Source organism: Fulmarus glacialis, unplaced genomic scaffold, assembly GCF_000690835.1.
Source record: "Fulmarus glacialis isolate BGI_N327 unplaced genomic scaffold, ASM69083v1 scaffold7818, whole genome shotgun sequence".
NCBI classification, from domain to species: domain Eukaryota; kingdom Metazoa; phylum Chordata; class Aves; order Procellariiformes; family Procellariidae; genus Fulmarus; species Fulmarus glacialis.
Window position 1 is genome coordinate 441 of NW_009227645.1, and position 17,615 is coordinate 18,055.

Genomic DNA, 17,615 nt, shown 5'->3' on the forward strand with positions numbered 1-17,615 from the left:
TGATGCTGGAAACATGTTCCTGTTTTCACTAACTTCATGCTTTGGCTGCCTTAACTGTGAAAAGCACACCTGCTTGCTAGGAGAGTTGAGGCCTGGCTCATTTCTGTCTCTGAAATACTTGAAGACATGTAATAGCAGGATATCAACACATCAGATGTTATATTATTAATACTTTTCATGATAGAGCTTTTGAAGCCCCTAAGTTGTGTACACACTTTGGGGCTCAAAGTCCATATTTCTGTTTGAGTGTCTAGGAAATGTTACAGTTGTTTGAAGGTGAAAAGTCTAAATCATCGTATTTTTTCAGAATATTGGCTTTCAGTCTGAATTGCTGTCTTAGTTATTTTTGCGGAAAGCTTTCATACTGGTAGTCAGGGTTCTCTGTTGGAGATGGCTTTTTCTCCTGTCACTGCAAATCACAGGATCAAAGTAAAATTGACATGAATATATATTCCTGTGTTGGAGAGTTGATGCTAATTGGTGGGAAGGAGTGATGAAGAGCTGCTATTCAAGAGAAAGAAACAGCTGAGAAATAGAGATGGGGATGATGCGGATACGTGATGTGGCAGACAGATGGAGCGGTGAACCAGAAGTGAGTCACCAAGATCTGAGACTGGGAAAATGACTGTGCCCTTTCTCTTCTGGTGGCTGTTTTGAGATATACTTCAGGTTTACAAGTCTTGCTAGGTGGAAATTACTAGAGAGCGATTATGTACAGAGAGTCTGAAACAGCACATTAATGAACAATGACATGTTCTTCTGAAAACTGAATTGCCGTTTCCAAACTGAAAGCTACAGATCTAGGAGTATGTTAGGCTTATCTTGCCACTAAACAACCACTGGCTCCAGTCATCATACCTGATTTCCTACCAATTGCTTTGTATGTAACTTAGAAAGCATGCATTTTGGAAATCTAGAGCTCTCTTTGCTCTGCAGCTTCACTGTGTCTTTCTGGCAACTTACTTCTTAGCGTTCCATAATGGAACGGAACTTGCCCACAACTGCTAAGTAAGGAACAGTCTTTTGAGATTCATAGTGAGGCGCTGTTATGTGGTGATGGAAGATCTTGTTCCGTGTGCTTCAGTATGTAATAGAAATAGAGCTTTTCTGTAGAGTATTTATATACCATTAACTCTGTAAAGGTGCAGCAAATTTCTGTGTTCTTAGTGAGGAAAATGGGATTAAAAGCTCTCTAAAACAGTCTTTGTTTCCTGCCTTTCTATTTTTTGGATAATTTAAGCAAACTTAAATATAAGCAGTAGGGCTCCACAGACTGCTGGAATGTGCTTTTGATTCTGAGTATTACCAAAGGTCTGTTTGAATCAGAACATCTTCCTGTGTAGAATTCCAAATGCAGATTTTGTGAAAATGTAGGTATTTTGGCTCCCTATGATGGTGAATTTCAGTAGAGAGGTTCATTAATGTGAAGGTTAAAATGCTAGTAGGAATGGAAATTTAGTGCAAAAAATACCCTTACTCGTTTCTGCCCTTCACATCCACTACTGTGCATGTATGGAAAGATATAAATCAAAAAACCTGACCCTTTTGGATATTTCCTCTATTTAGTCTGTGGAACCATCCTAAGTGAGCTGGAGATCTCGAGCGTGCCATTCTGGATCTCCTGTTCTATTCTGTTGGTGTTTTAGCTTGGTATCCTTCATTTCGCCTTTCATTTTTCTATGTAGGAGTGAAAATTGTTTTAATAACTCCAAGCTCTTATTTATAGCCCTTCAGTCTTAGCATTTGGTGTTGAGAAGTGCCTTTATTCCCTTTTTTTTTTAATAAATGTAGGAAAAAAAGAGGTGACCTAGCTGTCCCAAATTCACCCAGCTACTCATTGGCTGTCAGAAAAATGTCCTGACATCCTGGCAACTAAGGCAGACTGTTTTTTTCCTAAAATAGGACTTCAGCTTTTTATTTGAAAGATTAATTAGGCTTTACATCATGCAACATTATAAATAAGGGAAGGTATGTTGCACTTTTGCTTCCATCCTGGAGTGTATTCTCATCTCCTTCTGCTTCTAGTTTTGAAGACCTGTGATTTTTGGGAGACAGTATGTTAATAAAAACACTGACACAAAGTCGAAGAGAACATTCTCACTGTGCTTGAAGGAGCGGTCTGTCCAACGCTATCAAATACGATGTGCTGGAGGAGGTGTAGGAAGTTCTGGCTTATTCTGCAGGTGGTTGAAGCTTTCTTGTTCTCCTTGTGAGACTGCATATCCCCCTGCCTTTTACATTTTTTTTTTTCCTTGAAGTATGAGGGTTTTAAGAAGAGTGCAGGCTCATGTTTTGCTTTATTTTACTGAACTGGACAGCTGCTGAAAAAAGTGGTTCTACTGTGTTTCCTTTTTGCCTATTCCCAAGGCCAAGCCACACCTTTCGGTTGCTTCTCTTGCCCTGAACCTAGTGAGTGTGCTGGTGTGGAAAATCCGTTCAACTTTCCCACCCAGTGGAAGACTTTGGAAGAAGGATTAATTTGGATCATCTTGCCAAATTGATTGCTGCACAGTCATACAACGGTAGAGCTGTTGTGTGAGGGAACGGAGCCAAGAACATGTGTTCCTGTGTTGGAGGGGAAGAAGGATTTCCCATGTGCGGCCCTGATGCCCTCCCACTCTTCAGAAGTATCCCACTGTTAAATCTGTGTATGGTGTAATGTTCTGTGGAAACACCTGTGACCCACAATCAGAAATGTGTCTTTCACGTCGGCTCAGGTTGTTCCTTGCTGTGATCCTTTCTCTTAGTAATCTTGGGTTTTGTATTGAGCCGGTTCTTAATAAAGATTTCTGTAGCTTGTGAGCACTGAGTAAATGTACTGTGCAGGTTGGGAAGGAGGTGTGCAATGTGCTGCTAGAGGAGCAACTGGGATCGTGTTTGATTCCAGGTCTTGGTCCTAGCTGTGCTTTTGTTTAATGTCTTTCATTAATCTTTCATTAATAATACACAATGTGTGTATATATTCAATATCGGAGGGACAGTCTTTTATGATGCTTTCTTAAAACAACTGTTTGGAACAGTGGGCGCAGATTTACTATCCCAGATTGGAACACTAGAATTAAACACTTTCAGGTCAGCTGTCCTTTGCTACGGGTTGAGAAAGTTGGGTATTTCACAAAGCCACCTTTAGTTAAAAATCCCCTCTGACAGTATTCTCCTTTTCCATAAAATTTTTAATTTAGACTCTGAAAGGCTCTGAAATCAAATAGACGGTCTCTTCATAGAATAAGAATGTTGCCACTCTGATTTTTGAACAGTTTTGTATGTCCTAAGGGTACTATACACAATGATTAAAAAACTGCTTGCTCTCAAAAAATTGCTAATGGAATGGATTTGTTGTATGGTAGTCGTGTAACTACAGAATTTTACTGAGTCAGTCAACGTTACTTACTTACCGTTTTATTGTTCACTGTTCCTTTTATTGGATATTGAAAGCTCTGGTTAGTAAGTTAAGCACCCTGTTGTGCCTTGTTTGGGTAGCCAAAGATGTAATTAACTTGGAAACTGAAGGAACTTTTTATTTTTTTACAGTGGAGTCTGTCTCCAATTCTTTTGAGCCATGCTGCTTTTGAACAGCTTGTCAATCATTTTGCCCTCAAAATGAACAGTGTCTTGCTTGCTCTGTGTTGAATGCAGACCTTCAGCTCCATTTTTAGAATTATTTTTGATGCTGCTCTGATAGATGAGAGGAGGATAAACTTATATCATGTTTCGTAAAAATAAATACAAAGCATGTAAGAAACTGTTTGCAATTAATGTGATGGTTTTGATGTTTTCAGTGTATATACTGTAGTTTCCCTGATTTCTTACGTGCTGTTAGGGAATGAATGTCTTTTCCAATTCAGAAGGAGATGTAAGGAGCTTGAATAAGTATGTATGTATTCTGGAAGGATGTTGACAGTGGTGTCTTCTTAGGAGGTCACCCTTTCAAAGGCAGTGTGCAGGACCTCTGCAGTCTATTTATCTTGTATCAATGAAACCATCCTATCCGCAGGCCCAGGAGCAGGTTTTACCTGAGTAACAAAAGTCTAGGAGAAGCAGAAATTGACTGCACATGTTGCTAAAATGAAAGACTACCCAAATCACAGAATATTTCTGTAGTAGTTTAGTAAGTGCTTGGTTTGTTTGGAAAGCTGCCTTGCCTAGCTGTATTTACGACTGTTTGCCAAGAAAGATAAAATCGTCTTGATAGGATAAGGGTTCACCCAGCAAGGGAGGGGAGAGTGGAGGGTCAAAGTTAAGAGCAAAACTGCTACAGTGCAAATTCATAATCCTGATTTTTCACAAATCAAAATTACTTATACTACATTATATGCTAAACATCACGGAAGTGGAGAGATGTACAGATAATAACATGAGCTCAAAGACCAGAGAAATTTAAGCATAAGACACAAGAAATGGGTGGTTGTCCTTTGGTAACAAAGTTAGGAACATTGGGGGGGATGTGAGGAGGTATGTGTTTGGTTTTTTGTGTTTTTTCTTTTTTTTTTTTTTTCCCCTAGCAGAATATGTTTGACATCTATTCTAAAGCCTAATATTTTGTTTTGCATTAAAGGATCATTTTTATATAAAAGTAAGGGGGGGGGGGAATTCCAACCAACTGCAAAACTGCGGATACATGCTGCTTTCTGTCAAGAGCATTGCTCACTATAACAGCTTTCAGAAATGTGGAAATAAGTCTGTGATCATGATTGATCGAATGCTTCTTTTTTGAAAAGATAGTGAAAGCGATGTAACTCAAACTTTTTTTTAAGAACTTGAATTCTTAAATGTTTTGTGGCTCTCCTGAGACCAAGCTGTTAAGATCAGTGGAAATTCTATTAACAATGGTGTATTAGTTGTTACAACATTTTCCCAATTTTTTCTTAAAGCAAATAATTTAAATATTTTTTTTAATCTTTCAGCTGTAAAATATAATTTAGGATTTTGGGACTTTTTTGGTAATTCCTATTTAGTGTGTCCTTCTGCATGTCACTCATTCTGTTTCCCAGTTTTTTTAAATATGGAGAACTGTGTCAGGTAGGTACTTCCTTTGGGAATTTTGGTCTCCCTTCTGTTTTTTGAAAGATTTATTCCTATAAAATTCACTGTGAATCCTGCATGAATAGTTCTGAAGTTAAAAGTCCATATAATTTCCCATTTAACCTGTTCTTACTTTCCATTCCTCTAGATTTGGACTCAGCAGGATCGGCAATGCATCCTTGATACTTTAGCACAGTTATTTCTGGATAAAGAATGTACTCTATTGATTGGCCGTCAAGTTCGGCCAATCTTGTTGGATTTGTTGGAAAGAAATGCAGAAGCCATTAAAGCTGGTGGCCAGATCAACCATGATCGGCATGAAAGGCTGTGTGTAGCAATGAGCAAGTTGGTTGCTGACCACCCTGATGTTTTGCCGTAAGTAATGCAATGTCTGTCTGCAGTGGTTGAACTTAGGGAGTATATGCTTGTCAGCGTTCACTGGTGTTGAGAGGTGGTGTTACAATTTGGGTTGTCTCCCACAATAACACATGTGTTTTGAATTGAAAGAATGATTTAGAAAACAGAAGTCTTAAACACAGCCTATTTAAATAAAATTGTGTTGTAAGATCTAATGTGATTTTCATCTTTATGATCAAAAGAAGAGCAAAACAGCTGGCATGAAAATTGCTTACAACCAAAATCTCTGCATTCAAGATTAGACCTGTAGGCCAGTATAATACAAAGTTACGTAAGTAGGAATCAGTATTACTTTTTCAGTAAACAAGAGCAATCGAAGAGATTTCACCAAAGGCAGTACTGTTTCCCCTTGATAATTAAGAAATGATTTCTAATAAGGTAAAGTTTCTGTTGTTAGCTGATTGCTGAAGTGGTTGGCTTTCCCAAGTGTGGACAATGTTAAATATAGGCCTTAGTTCTCAGTATACCATCAATGACTGTTTCAGGACGTCTGTCCTGATGTTTTTATTAGTGTCTATTTTCCTTTCCTCTGGCTTAGATGTCTGTGTTTGATCTTTTTCTCTCTCTGTCTTTCTTTTTAAAGATTTGCTTTAAGATATTTTAAGAATACGTCACCAGTTTTCCAGAGGCTTTTCCTGGAGAGCTCAGATGCAAACACAGTCCGATACGGGCGCAGACGAATGAAGTTACGGGACCTCATGGAGGCAGCCTATAGGTTCTTACAAAAGGAGCAATCAGTTTTCCGGGAATTATGGGACTGGAGTGTGTGTATTCCACTCCTAAGGAGTCATGACACTTTAGTCCGCTGGTAAGTTAAACCCCACAGACCTTTTCCATTGAAAAGATGTATCTGTATCTTGAATTGTACTTAACAATGTCCACATGCAAGTAGAAAAGAATCTTCAAATAATACCAGAAAAATCTGTACCGATGGTATCTGTACCTGTGCTTCTTACCTGATCTTTTGAAAGCTGTAGTGATCTATCACAGAGTGAAACGTAGGCTAGCTCTTAGTCATGCTTAAAGCTGTGGTCTGGAGAATCTTTTCAAATAACTTCAGTTTGCCCAAGTTGGATTCATGGGAGATGGTGAATTTATCACTTCACCTCTACTGTAAGCCTGTTGGTATATTGCATGCATTCTAGCATTTTACCCTAGGAAAGAGTAGAGATGAATCTACTCTCACTCCAACTTATATTACAATGATATATTATACTATTCTGCATTGGTACGCTATTAACAAGTTGGTTTTTTTCTATTGCTTGTATATAGACATCTCAGTCACTGTAAAGCTTGGCTTATTTAAGCTACGCTTCCTAATTGGCCATGTTGCAGACTTTGCATGTAGTTTTGGTCAGATGTTTTATGTTAGGTGGCTGCCTGTGGGGCTTCAACCTAGTCACATGATGTACCTTATTTATGTGATTAGTAGTATTGATAGTGCCTTTTGTTTATTTAAAAGATCTTTAATAGTCTTTATTTTTTCAAAACATAAATTCAGAATTATGTTAGTAACACATAGTTTTAAAACAAGGTGTATAATTTAGGAAGGGCAGGAACAAGAGTGTTGTCATATTTATCAGCCATTTATGAAACTCTTCAGGATGGCATACACTTAGTTAGTCTTAAAAAAAGAAATAGAATTTCTAATTCATTGACTGGAATTGGTTTACCTGGTGTTCAGCTAATAACCTTAAGTGAATGAGCTGACTTCTAAATTTTGTCCTGAACCAATTTTCTTCTGGCAACTCTTTTTTCTCCACCCCCCCCAAGCTCATTGAAAGCTTTGTTCTTGGAAGGTAAAAACAGTGGTATAATAAATGAAAGGTGTTTTATGATTTTCATTAAATGTCTTTTTGTTGTGAGACAGCTTTATGTGGTAATAAAGTCAAGACTTGGGAGTTGTTGGCTTCTTTTGGCACTGAGTCTTGCATTCATTGTGTTAGGGTTATTTTAGAAATAACATGAAATAGAAAGCAATTTTGAAAGGCAAATGGTAGGAGGAGAAAGAAAAATCAGGCAAAGAAAACCTGATTTTCATTGTCTCATATGTTTACCTTCATTTATTTGGGAAAGTGCTCTCCTTTACGATATTTCTGTTGATCATTCAGTCCTTCAGAAAAAGGTTAGCTAGTTGGTGTATAAATGATAAAGTATGCCATTATAGAATTGCTTTGCTCAGTTCTGAGATTTCTCTAATCCTAAAGAATGTTAAGCATAGCACTAAAATAATTTCTGTGAAGAAGGTTTTCTGCATGTTTTTCCAAACTTGATATTTTGGTTTGCAATTGACAGTTGTCAAACTAAATTTCTTAAGACTATGTTTTGACATGTTTTGTTCCAAATATAATTTTTAGGTATACTTCAAACTGTCTTGCTTTGGTTACATGCATGAATGATGAGCATAAATTGTCTTTCCTGAAGAAGATATTCAATCCTGAGGAGCTGATACATTTCAGACTAAAGTAAGAACTTTTAAAATCTTGAACAGTATTTGGTTTTGTTGATGGCTTTCAGCTGATTTAATAAACATGGATTTTGCAGACTACTAGAAGAATCTCAGCTGCAGAATGTGGAACAAGCCCTTGTTTTGGCCAATCCAGACTCCTCATTTTGGCAAAAGGAGAAAGAACTGCAGTATACGCAAGGACATATTGTATCTGGCGACCTCTCTGCAAATGTAGTAGCTGTATGTGGTATTGTGCTGCCTAGACTACAGCTTGTTTCTGAAGAGCAGGTATGTAACCCAGGGTTAAGTCTGTACCTTTTTTTTTTTTTTTTTTTTTAAAAAAAGAATCCCTAAATGCTGACTTTATTTCCTGCTTAAATGGTATTGAGATACTACGGGTAATGTGTGTATCTTCAGCTTTCTTGATGTGTGCTGTAAGCTAGTATTGCATAATATAGACACCGCAAAGAAGCTCTGCAGTGGAATGAAGCAATGAAGGCATAATAGTGCTGTTCTATATCTTCATGAAGCAGTTCTTACGAACATACTACAAAAGAATATTCAGCCTTACATAGTATCTCCAGCCCAAGTTAGGGTGATATTCCATAGCTGAGTAAAGCCAGGATCTGGCACAGTTGCTTTTACCTGCATGAAGTAGTTTTTTGTGCTATATAGACATCTTATAAACAGCCTTTCTCATATAGTTCTTCTCTTAAAACAAAGAAAACTAGAAGGCAGAAAAAGGGGAGAGGTAGTGAGCAAGAACTTACTTTTTCCACTTGAGTGAAGTATAAGGCAGAATATAGTGCCTTATAGTTTTAGGAAGTCCATTGAAGGCATAAATGTTTTTGAGCAAACAGTATTTGACCTTTTTTCAGGTGGTTCTTGTACCTGCAGCCAGTATTCTTGACTGTTATTTTCATTTAGGTTCAGTTTTAGGTCTTAGCTGAGTATTTCTATTTAATTTTGCGACACTGATCTACAAATGAAGGACAAAGAAATGAATGAAGACTACCAATGTCCAGAATTTCTTGAGTAGCGGAAGCAAGGAAAGAGGAATTTCCTCACAAATTCTTTGGCTCACCCCCCCAACTTCTGTAGTTGAATTTGCTGTATTCTAGCTTTTTTTTATAGGATTGAGGGTGTGGTTTGAAATTCATTGCAGCAGGGGAAATTGTAGAGCTGTTTAAGGAGATTCTTACTCCCATGCCGGTGTCATTGCTGCTGCAACTGTGCTGAAGCTAGGCCATGCTATAAACTGGATTGCTGAAAGGATACTCTTTGTCTATGAGGAAGGAGAGAACTTCCCAAGAAGGCATGCTTTTATTTTTTTAATAGCCACAGGTATTTCACTGGTCTGGTATACAGCGTAGTTCCAGTTATGCTGGGGAGTTCCAGTTACAGCTGAGAAGGTCTGATGAAGAGGTAGGAGGGAACTGTGAGGGAAAGCAGGTACTCTTAAAAACTAGAATTGTTACTAGGGAAGTACACAAAACTATATCTGAAAAGAAGATAGAACTTAAATACAAGATACTTGTTTCAGTGCAGTGTGTACTCTGATTTCTTTTCTCTCTGCCTTTTAGTAGGAAAGCACTAATTTTTGTGCCATGTACTGACATATAAGTGACTGTAGGAGAGTCAAAATATTTGGAGAGTATCTGTAGCATTGATTAATTACCATTCAATAAACTACATTCATTGCATTTTGAATAAAATAAAAATGTAACTGAATTTACCTCTTTTTTTTTTTTTTTTTTTTTCCCCATGCACTGAGTTTAATGATCTTATACTTCGGCCTGTGCAGAAAGAAGTAAATACAACAGTTGATAATTCATACTTGCGTCATCTAAATCTAACTGCTATTTGATTTGTCCTGTGATTTTGATCCATTCAAATGACTTAATTTTATATATATTGCAGATTGTATTTGGTTGACATGTGTTATGATTTAATAGTTACTATGCCTGTACTGACAACTTAGTGTGAATTCCCTTTGGGAACAAACTGTACATATACATATACTTTATTGTTTCACCTATAATAGGTTTTTGATGAAATATATTTTAATATCTGTCATTAAATAGAGCTTTAGAATCCTTTATTTTATTTGATATGTGTTGACAGATCTGCAGGCCAAAATTTTCTAGTTGTCAGACTCACTTTCCTAATTGTTTTGTGTTGTACAACCTGTAAAAAAAGTAGCAATTTCAATGTAGTAACTCACATTTTATGTTTGAACAGGAAAATAACACTGGCTGTTTTGTTTTGGTTGAATCTGCCTTCACAAATCTGCAAAACGTTGCTATTGCTGTAGCATATCAGAGTCCTGTTTTATTAGAAGGACCAATAGGATGTGGCAAAACTTCTTTAATTGAATATTTAGCGGCTGTTACAGGAAGAGCAAAGCCTCCTCATATTTTGAAAGTCCAACTTGGGGATCAAACTGATAGTAAGGTAACTGATGAAGTTGTTTTATGGTTGGATGATCAGACATAATTTTTACTTAAAGCATGGACTTTAATTTTCTAGTAAGATAATGTTTAACTTTTTACCCAAAGACCCCACAACCCCCAAGTCTGTAGTATTGGTCTTACTACTGATGATAATAAGTACATGTGAACAAAAATCACAGTTAAGCTTCAGTAGGTTTTAAATTCTGTGCATAATTGTGCTGTATCTATTTCATTCAAATATGTTTTGTCAGGGTTTTTCTGTATGGAAGAGCCCTATTGTTTTGGGTTTTTTTAATTAAAAAAAAGATTGATTTGTATTGGGGAAAAAATGATTCTGAAATTACTCAAGCTGGTGCCGAAGGCTGTATGGACACTTTTATTTCAGTTTAAGTGAACTAATGTCAGTTTAATCTGATTCCATTTTTTTGTGATAAAGGTGAGGTGAAGTAAGATCCTGTGATGTTGAGGACACTTCCACTTACATAATAGTGATCTAGCTCTACCTATAGAGATAAAACCAGAGGTGAAGATAATTTCACATTCGTCTGGTTTTGCATATATAACTTTTGAGCTTAAATTGATTTATGTTGTTTGGCTCAATTTATATTTAGTTTTCCAAGGTGGTGAGTATCTATCAGAAGTGCTATTTCAAGGTTTTTATTAGCATGCATAAGCACCTTCTTTACCTGCATAGAACAGCTGATTTCACCATCCCACAACTAAGAAAAGATACAACAGGAGTATCTTTTCATATACATGAATAAGACCACCATGTTAAGAAAAAGTGATAAAGTTCAAGGTACAAAATATGTACTAGCGAAACCATAAACTTAATTATTGAAGCAATGCTTAAATGTGGAAGTTACAATGGAGAAGCAACACTTGACTGGCTTTGTGTCTTTGAATAACTTGCTTTACAGTTGCTCTTACTAGGTTAGTCACAGACTTTTCAAAAATGTAAAATAGAGTTCAGTGCAACCCTGCACAGTTTTGTATGTTACACTGTTGATTATTTGTTAATTATGGTGGCACAGCTCTGTAAATTCACTTCCAATTATCTGGTTTATTTTAATTACTATGTTTCAGTTAAATTATCATAGATATGGAGGGGTGGAACTTTTTTTTTCTTAGTTAAAAAAAGTGTAATGCTGAGCACAGATTACCAGATGGATTGTTTAGTAATGTGGAGGCTAAGTGAGTGTTGCTTATATACCAACTTCGGTCATTTTTGTTCGTTTTTACTTTGGGTTTTTAAGGGATGTAATGAACAGGTCTCTAATTCACTGATTGTTTCCGTCATAGACGCTGCTTGGTATGTATCGTTGTACAGATGTACCAGGGGAGTTTGTATGGCAGCCTGGAACCTTGACACAAGCTGTTACCAAAGGTCACTGGATACTTCTGGAGGATATTGATTATGCTCCTCTAGATGTGGTATGTAGGTTCATGTTCCCTGTAAGGTACTGGTCTTAAGGGCCCATACTAGCAATTTTTGGAGTCTAATCACCATGAGTTCTGTAGCAGCGTGCTGAAAATACTGCCCCTTTAAAAGGGGTTAGAAAGAATTAACCTGTCTGTCTTTGTTCACATATTAGGACACCGCATTAGTTTTTGTCATTGTTTTAGAGTAGTCATGACACTGCCACTGATGCCAAATTTCACTCTGAAGATTTGAATTGACACTGATAATGAGCTATGTGTCTTCTAAATCATGTTTTAGTATTTGAAAACAAATGTGGCCCCAAACACCACAGAATATTGTCACTGTATTAGAGTGGTGCTGTTAAGATTTTTTTTGTGTGTGTTTTGTTGTATGGGTTTTTTTGGGGTTTTTTTTTTTCCCTTCTTACACATTTTTTTACCTCTGGCTTGGATATTAAGCAGTAACATGTTGTTACGTTACGCAGTATACGTTTTAACAGATTTCCTGTTTTCAGCTCCAGAACGACTAGTTAGACTGTCATTCTTCCCTTTCGAAGCATTGGCTGCTGAAAGCGTATCTTCTGCAAGAACGATGCCATAGAGATGCTTTGCTGTATAGGCCTGCTGGACATTCTGCAGATCATTGTTTTCTTTCATATCTGTTCTGTAAAGCATCTTTTGTGTGACTAAATAACCTGACAGCTTGTTTGTTGGGTTCTAGGCTTCTGAAATATAGGGGATTTATAAGAAAGCCAAGAAATACTGCTTGTATGTAGTAGACAGTTTTTCACTGCCAGAGGGTCATGCACTTACTTGCTTCTGTGGATTCAGCTCACTGCACTCATCATAAGCATGCCCTGAGTAGTATCCTGCATTCATCTCTCCTTTTCTTCAGGTCTTCCCTCTGGGCATCCCGTCTCCTTTCTCCATGTCAAAGTTTCCATGCTTGCCTCCTTCTGTGCTGAGGGATCATTGTGGTCCTACATCCCTTTTTCCCTTCCACCATTATTACTGTCCTTCTGCATGGAAGGATAGATTCTTTAAATAGATACCAAATTCTCCTGGAGGTAGCAGGGTATACACCGAAAAATGTTGATGTTTGAGAATGACATATTTGAAAGGTAGGTCATCTTTGTTCAGGCAGATAAAGAAAATAAGGTTTCTGACGTGAAAGTGTCTAATAATTCGTTTGACAATTCAAAATAAATAGTTTTGATTTAGACTTGCAATGTAAAGACTCTCATTTCCATTCTCTTATCATTAAATCTGGATACAGGAGAAAGAAGATAGGGAAACATTATACCTGTGACTTACACTGCTGACTAAAATTACCGGGGACTCTGCAATTCCTGTTAATGTCACTTGGAAGTGCAATCTCCAGGAACAGCAGTTGCTGACAATGTAGTGGTGCTCAGTGGAAGTGCTCTAGCATCTCAAGTGTGGATGGGTGTGCTGTCTGTTACACTTTCACAAAAAAAATTGTTTTATAAATTCGCTTCTCTTCTCCAGATCTCTGTGCTGATTCCTCTTTTGGAAAAAAGAGAGTTGCTAATTCCTGGTCGTGGTGACTGTTTAAAAGTAGCGCCGGGATTCCAGTTTTTTGCAACCAGGAGGTAGGCTTGTAAAGTTAAATGAGGTTAAGAGCATGGATATCCTATTTTTAAGTCAAAGATAGCAAGTGCAAGCTACTTGGTCAGGAGTATTTTAGCAATTCCCAATTAACAAGCAATAGAAGCCATAGAAGTTGTGAAAGGAATTTTTTCGCTTTAGAGCAGCCTTATATTACGACTGGGTGAATCCAGTCTTTGTACAGAAAAGTTACTTCAACAAGGCTGAAGGAATGAAACTCGCTGGGGGGAACCCTACAAAATCAACCCCCCACCAAAACAAAATACCACTCTCAGCAATTACTGTGTGAAAAAGGTTTATGATTGATACCCAAAAGGTGTCTTGACTTGCTAGTTTTAACAGCACCTGTGTAAAATATTTCTTAGTTTTGCTGATCTTGGGGTAGTTGGTAGTCTGACTGCTGAATGTGTTTAGTTTTCTGGGTTTTGTTTGTTTTTTATTCCACCTTCTCCTTGAGCAGTTGTACACGTGTTCCCTGGAAGATATTTTTTAAGAGTTTCATGAATAATTTTAACTGAACCCTGCATCTATAATAAGATAGGGTTATTTTATTTAGGAATCATGAAAAAAGAAGCAGAAGGAAAAAAATATTTTAAAAAATTGATTTGTGAAAGTCTTGTGTCAATATAGAGGTTTGTAATGTTTTCTAACCAGAAGAAGATTTAGGGTACTCTCCGTCATGGTTTCAGATGTCAAAATGTCTTCTTGTATAATACTGTATCAAGATTAAAGGTTAGGATATCTAGAAGGGGAATGGTTGCATGGTTTTCAAATGTTTTGCAGTTTACTTCAAAGCCTTTAAAAAATTTTCCTGCTTTTGTCTTCCTTCCATAGTTTTTGGTTTATCTGGCCTATTTTTTCTGGAATTGAGTCTTTTGGATTCAACTCTCTTCCAGTTGCCTCATCGCCCAAGATTTTCTTCTTTGGTATACTTGATCAACAGTTTGTATAGCAGCAAATTATAGTTACCGTTGAGCTAGTTAGAGCAGATTCAGTAAGTCTGTTACAGTTTCCAGCTATGGAATATTATTTTTAAAAAACCAACAAAACAAAAAACCAAAACAAAAACCAAACCATAAAACCAGTATCTAAGGCTTTGCATGTGCAAGGCTACTTCCACAGTGGGCACATATTTATATGTGCAGTAAAAAAAAAAACAACGTACAGAACAAAATATATGATGGACAAAATATATGATGGGAAGGACTGTGAGCTTGAAGAAGGAGGAAAAAGAATCAGGAAATACTGTGGAGGGGGTAGGGACTGGAGATGCTTTCCCTGCATCTCTGCAATAGAGCACAGATTCTTTAGGATCTGTGGAAGATATTTCCCAGACCACTTCTGTCAGGCTCCTCTCTCTACAAAGGATTCTGTATATTGCTTCTGATAGACTTAACTTATTGTCAGTCGTCTTTCTGCAAGTCTCTCTAAGGAGATTTTGCACTACAGGGGTAAAAACACTAATAGAAGAGCAGGTAATTTGGAAAGCAGAGGTAGGCAGGGCAGGGTACGTGACAGTACGGTGACAAACAGCGGGTGATCTAGGCATGCACATTATGCTGTAGCAGCAGTACATAACATGTTCTTTGATGCACAGGAATGCACTGAAAATGTTGAATTCTTCAGCAAGACACAACATACTGTGTTTCTTCATGTTGTTTTGATTTAGGATATTCAGTTGTGGTGGAGGTTGGTACAGACAGCAAAGCAGCCATGCTGCTCTTTTGGACAAATATTGGACCAAAATACATCTGGATAACATGAGCAAAGGAGAACTCAAGGAGGTATGGTGTGTGTTGCTCTATTGTGGCACATGAATAATTGTTTCAATTAAGGGTAACGTGTTTTTAGTAATAAATTTGATCCTTATTTTTGTCTCCAAGTTCCACAATACACCCTTATCACTTCAGATCTGTGCTGCTGGTTTTGAAGTAAATGGACAGTTTGTCAGGAAAATTTGAAGTGAATTGGACAAAGATTCCTGGAACTTGCCTTGGCAAACACAGTTCTGCTTTGAGTGGGTCTAAGAATCAAATTACTTTGCCATTTTGTAGCCCACAGATTTAAAAACAGAGAGAAAAAGAAAAAAAAAAAATTGACCTTACTCTAATCCTGAGTTCTAAGCTTTGAGATTAAAAGTAGTTGGTCAGTTATCAAATACAAATGAGTGTTTCTATTGACATCTTTTGTTAGCATCTCTAGGGAACGTTCGCTTCGTGTAGTCCTTCAAAAAATTAAAGGAGCCCAGGACTTAAATGAAAATAGAATTTTCTAGAGATTCTCCTCGTGATACTCAGAATAGGATCTGTTTTTAAAAAAGCCTTGCCTAAGGGAAAAAGGGGGTGAATAGTCTCTAGCAGAAGAGTTGAGGAGAAAGTCCTGAATTTTCTAGAATGAAGAAGATAGTTTTTCAGTAGGATTTATTCACTCCTTGGAACTCGTTCAGCAGCCAGCACAGTTATGGATGACTGTAAATATCTGTATGTTTTTCCATTTTGTCATTTGTCAGATAATTGTTAGGAATGGGGCAAGAACAGCACTTATTTCGTACTTGTAGATTTTGTTGGAGGGGAAGCAAGTAGGTGCACGGGGAGGCCTCTGCAGACAGTTTGCTGGAGATACACATGCTTGTGCGCTGTAGGTGCTTCTACTACAAATAGATCCACGTGGGCAGGAGTTCTAGGAAGCTCAGAGCTGCAGTATTAAAAAATGCTATTTGGCCGAACTGATGTCAAAGATGACCTCCAGAAAGGAACAATATTCAAGTAAAGCTTGGCTGTCAAAACCTTACGTAAAAAGGAAGCTTCGGTGCTAAATGTGTCACTTACCAAAACCTTAAGAAAAAACGAAGCTTCGGTGCTAAATGTGTCACTTACCACTAGGTTCTTTCTGTTCTTTTTTGTAACTTTGTAGCTCAAGTCACAAAAATATATAAATCAAACACTGTGTAAGATTCTCTAGTAGTAGAAGAAGAGAGAGTGGTAGAAAACACCCACTTGCTTGTCTTGAAAATAGGCTCATGTTCTTCTGGTTAATGTAGAAAAAACGAAGCTTCGGTGCTAAATGTGTCACTTACCACTAGGTTCTTTCTGTTCTTTTTTGTAACTTTGTAGCTCAAGTCACAAAAATATATAAATCAAACACTGTGTAAGATTCTCTAGTAGTAGAAGAAGAGAGAGTGGTAGAAAACACCCACTTGCTTGTCTTGAAAATAGGCTCATGTTCTTCTGGTTAATGTTAAAAGTTTGGCAGGGTAGGACCAGTGTTCCTGGCCTGTATCTGTGAAAAGCTTATTTTGGGAAGCAATAATTTTAGTTGGCAAGCTTTAGTGGAGAGAACCGAGCTGAAAGGATATTACAGAAGAAAAATTAGGCCTTTAATGTGTCTTTGTCAGCACAGTGAATAGACAACTTGAATGCTCAAAAAAATTCAGTCATAAGAAGGACAAGAGGCAAGAACTTTTGTTATCAGTTGTAAAGTTGTATGATCACGAATTGAGTTTTAGGGTTGAATGTAACTTTTGTTCTTCTTGTTGGTATCTGTGCAAATGTATTAAATGAATTGGAGTGGAGTTGGCAAAATTCACTTTTGTCATCCAAATCAATACCATACAAGTCACAATGACTTTTATTTTCTTTAGATGAGAGATTCCAAGAGAGCGGTTTTGTGTACCTTACTAGCTTGAGTATCTATGGAAGAGTATCCTATTAAAATTTGGGGGGCTGGTGGTTTCCTTCCGATGCTAAATTTTCTTTTTATTTGGGTATTTTTTTTTTTTCATTTTTTCAGGTTCTTCAAAGGAGATACCCCAACCTTGCTCTTGTAACTGATCACTTGCTAGACATTTACATTCACCTTACAGGAGACAAGTATCAGGCATCAGAAAACAGTGCTTCTGGCTCCAGGCATATACCAGAAGATTCATCAGAATCAAGATCAGAAAATAAGAAACCAAATCTGGAAGGACGAGAACTATCTCTAAGGTTGTCTTTTCTTATATATTTATTAGAAGGAAATGTAGTCAGCTAGTTGCAGAGGTAGAAGGGTTTATCTTTGTTACTTTTCTTAATTTTTTTAAAAATAGTGATAAAAGTTTGAATAATTAAACTGGAATTTCATAAAAACTGGAAAAATCCATTTTTCATTTTAAAATAATGATCAATGTATCTCTTAAAAGAAAATCTCAATCTGAATTATTTAAGACTTCCTATTTGCTATACTTT

General features: G+C 37.1%; 1 protein-coding gene across 1 annotated transcript in view; it reads left to right on the forward strand.

Annotated features, from left to right (window-relative positions):
- The first annotated feature begins 538 nt into the window (after positions 1-538).
- Positions 539-17,615, forward strand: part of MDN1 (MDN1, midasin homolog (yeast)) — a 103,542-nt gene continuing 86,465 nt past the window's right edge. Inside the window, exons 1-11 of the mRNA XM_009583221.1 lie at positions 539-592; positions 5,171-5,397; positions 6,023-6,247; positions 7,797-7,904; positions 7,984-8,176; positions 9,338-9,340; positions 10,130-10,342; positions 11,644-11,775; positions 13,273-13,376; positions 15,062-15,176; positions 17,182-17,375. Of these exons, the coding sequence (XP_009581516.1) occupies positions 539-592; positions 5,171-5,397; positions 6,023-6,247; positions 7,797-7,904; positions 7,984-8,176; positions 9,338-9,340; positions 10,130-10,342; positions 11,644-11,775; positions 13,273-13,376; positions 15,062-15,176; positions 17,182-17,375 (1,568 nt within the window). The remainder of the gene's footprint in view (positions 593-5,170; positions 5,398-6,022; positions 6,248-7,796; positions 7,905-7,983; positions 8,177-9,337; positions 9,341-10,129; positions 10,343-11,643; positions 11,776-13,272; positions 13,377-15,061; positions 15,177-17,181; positions 17,376-17,615) is intronic.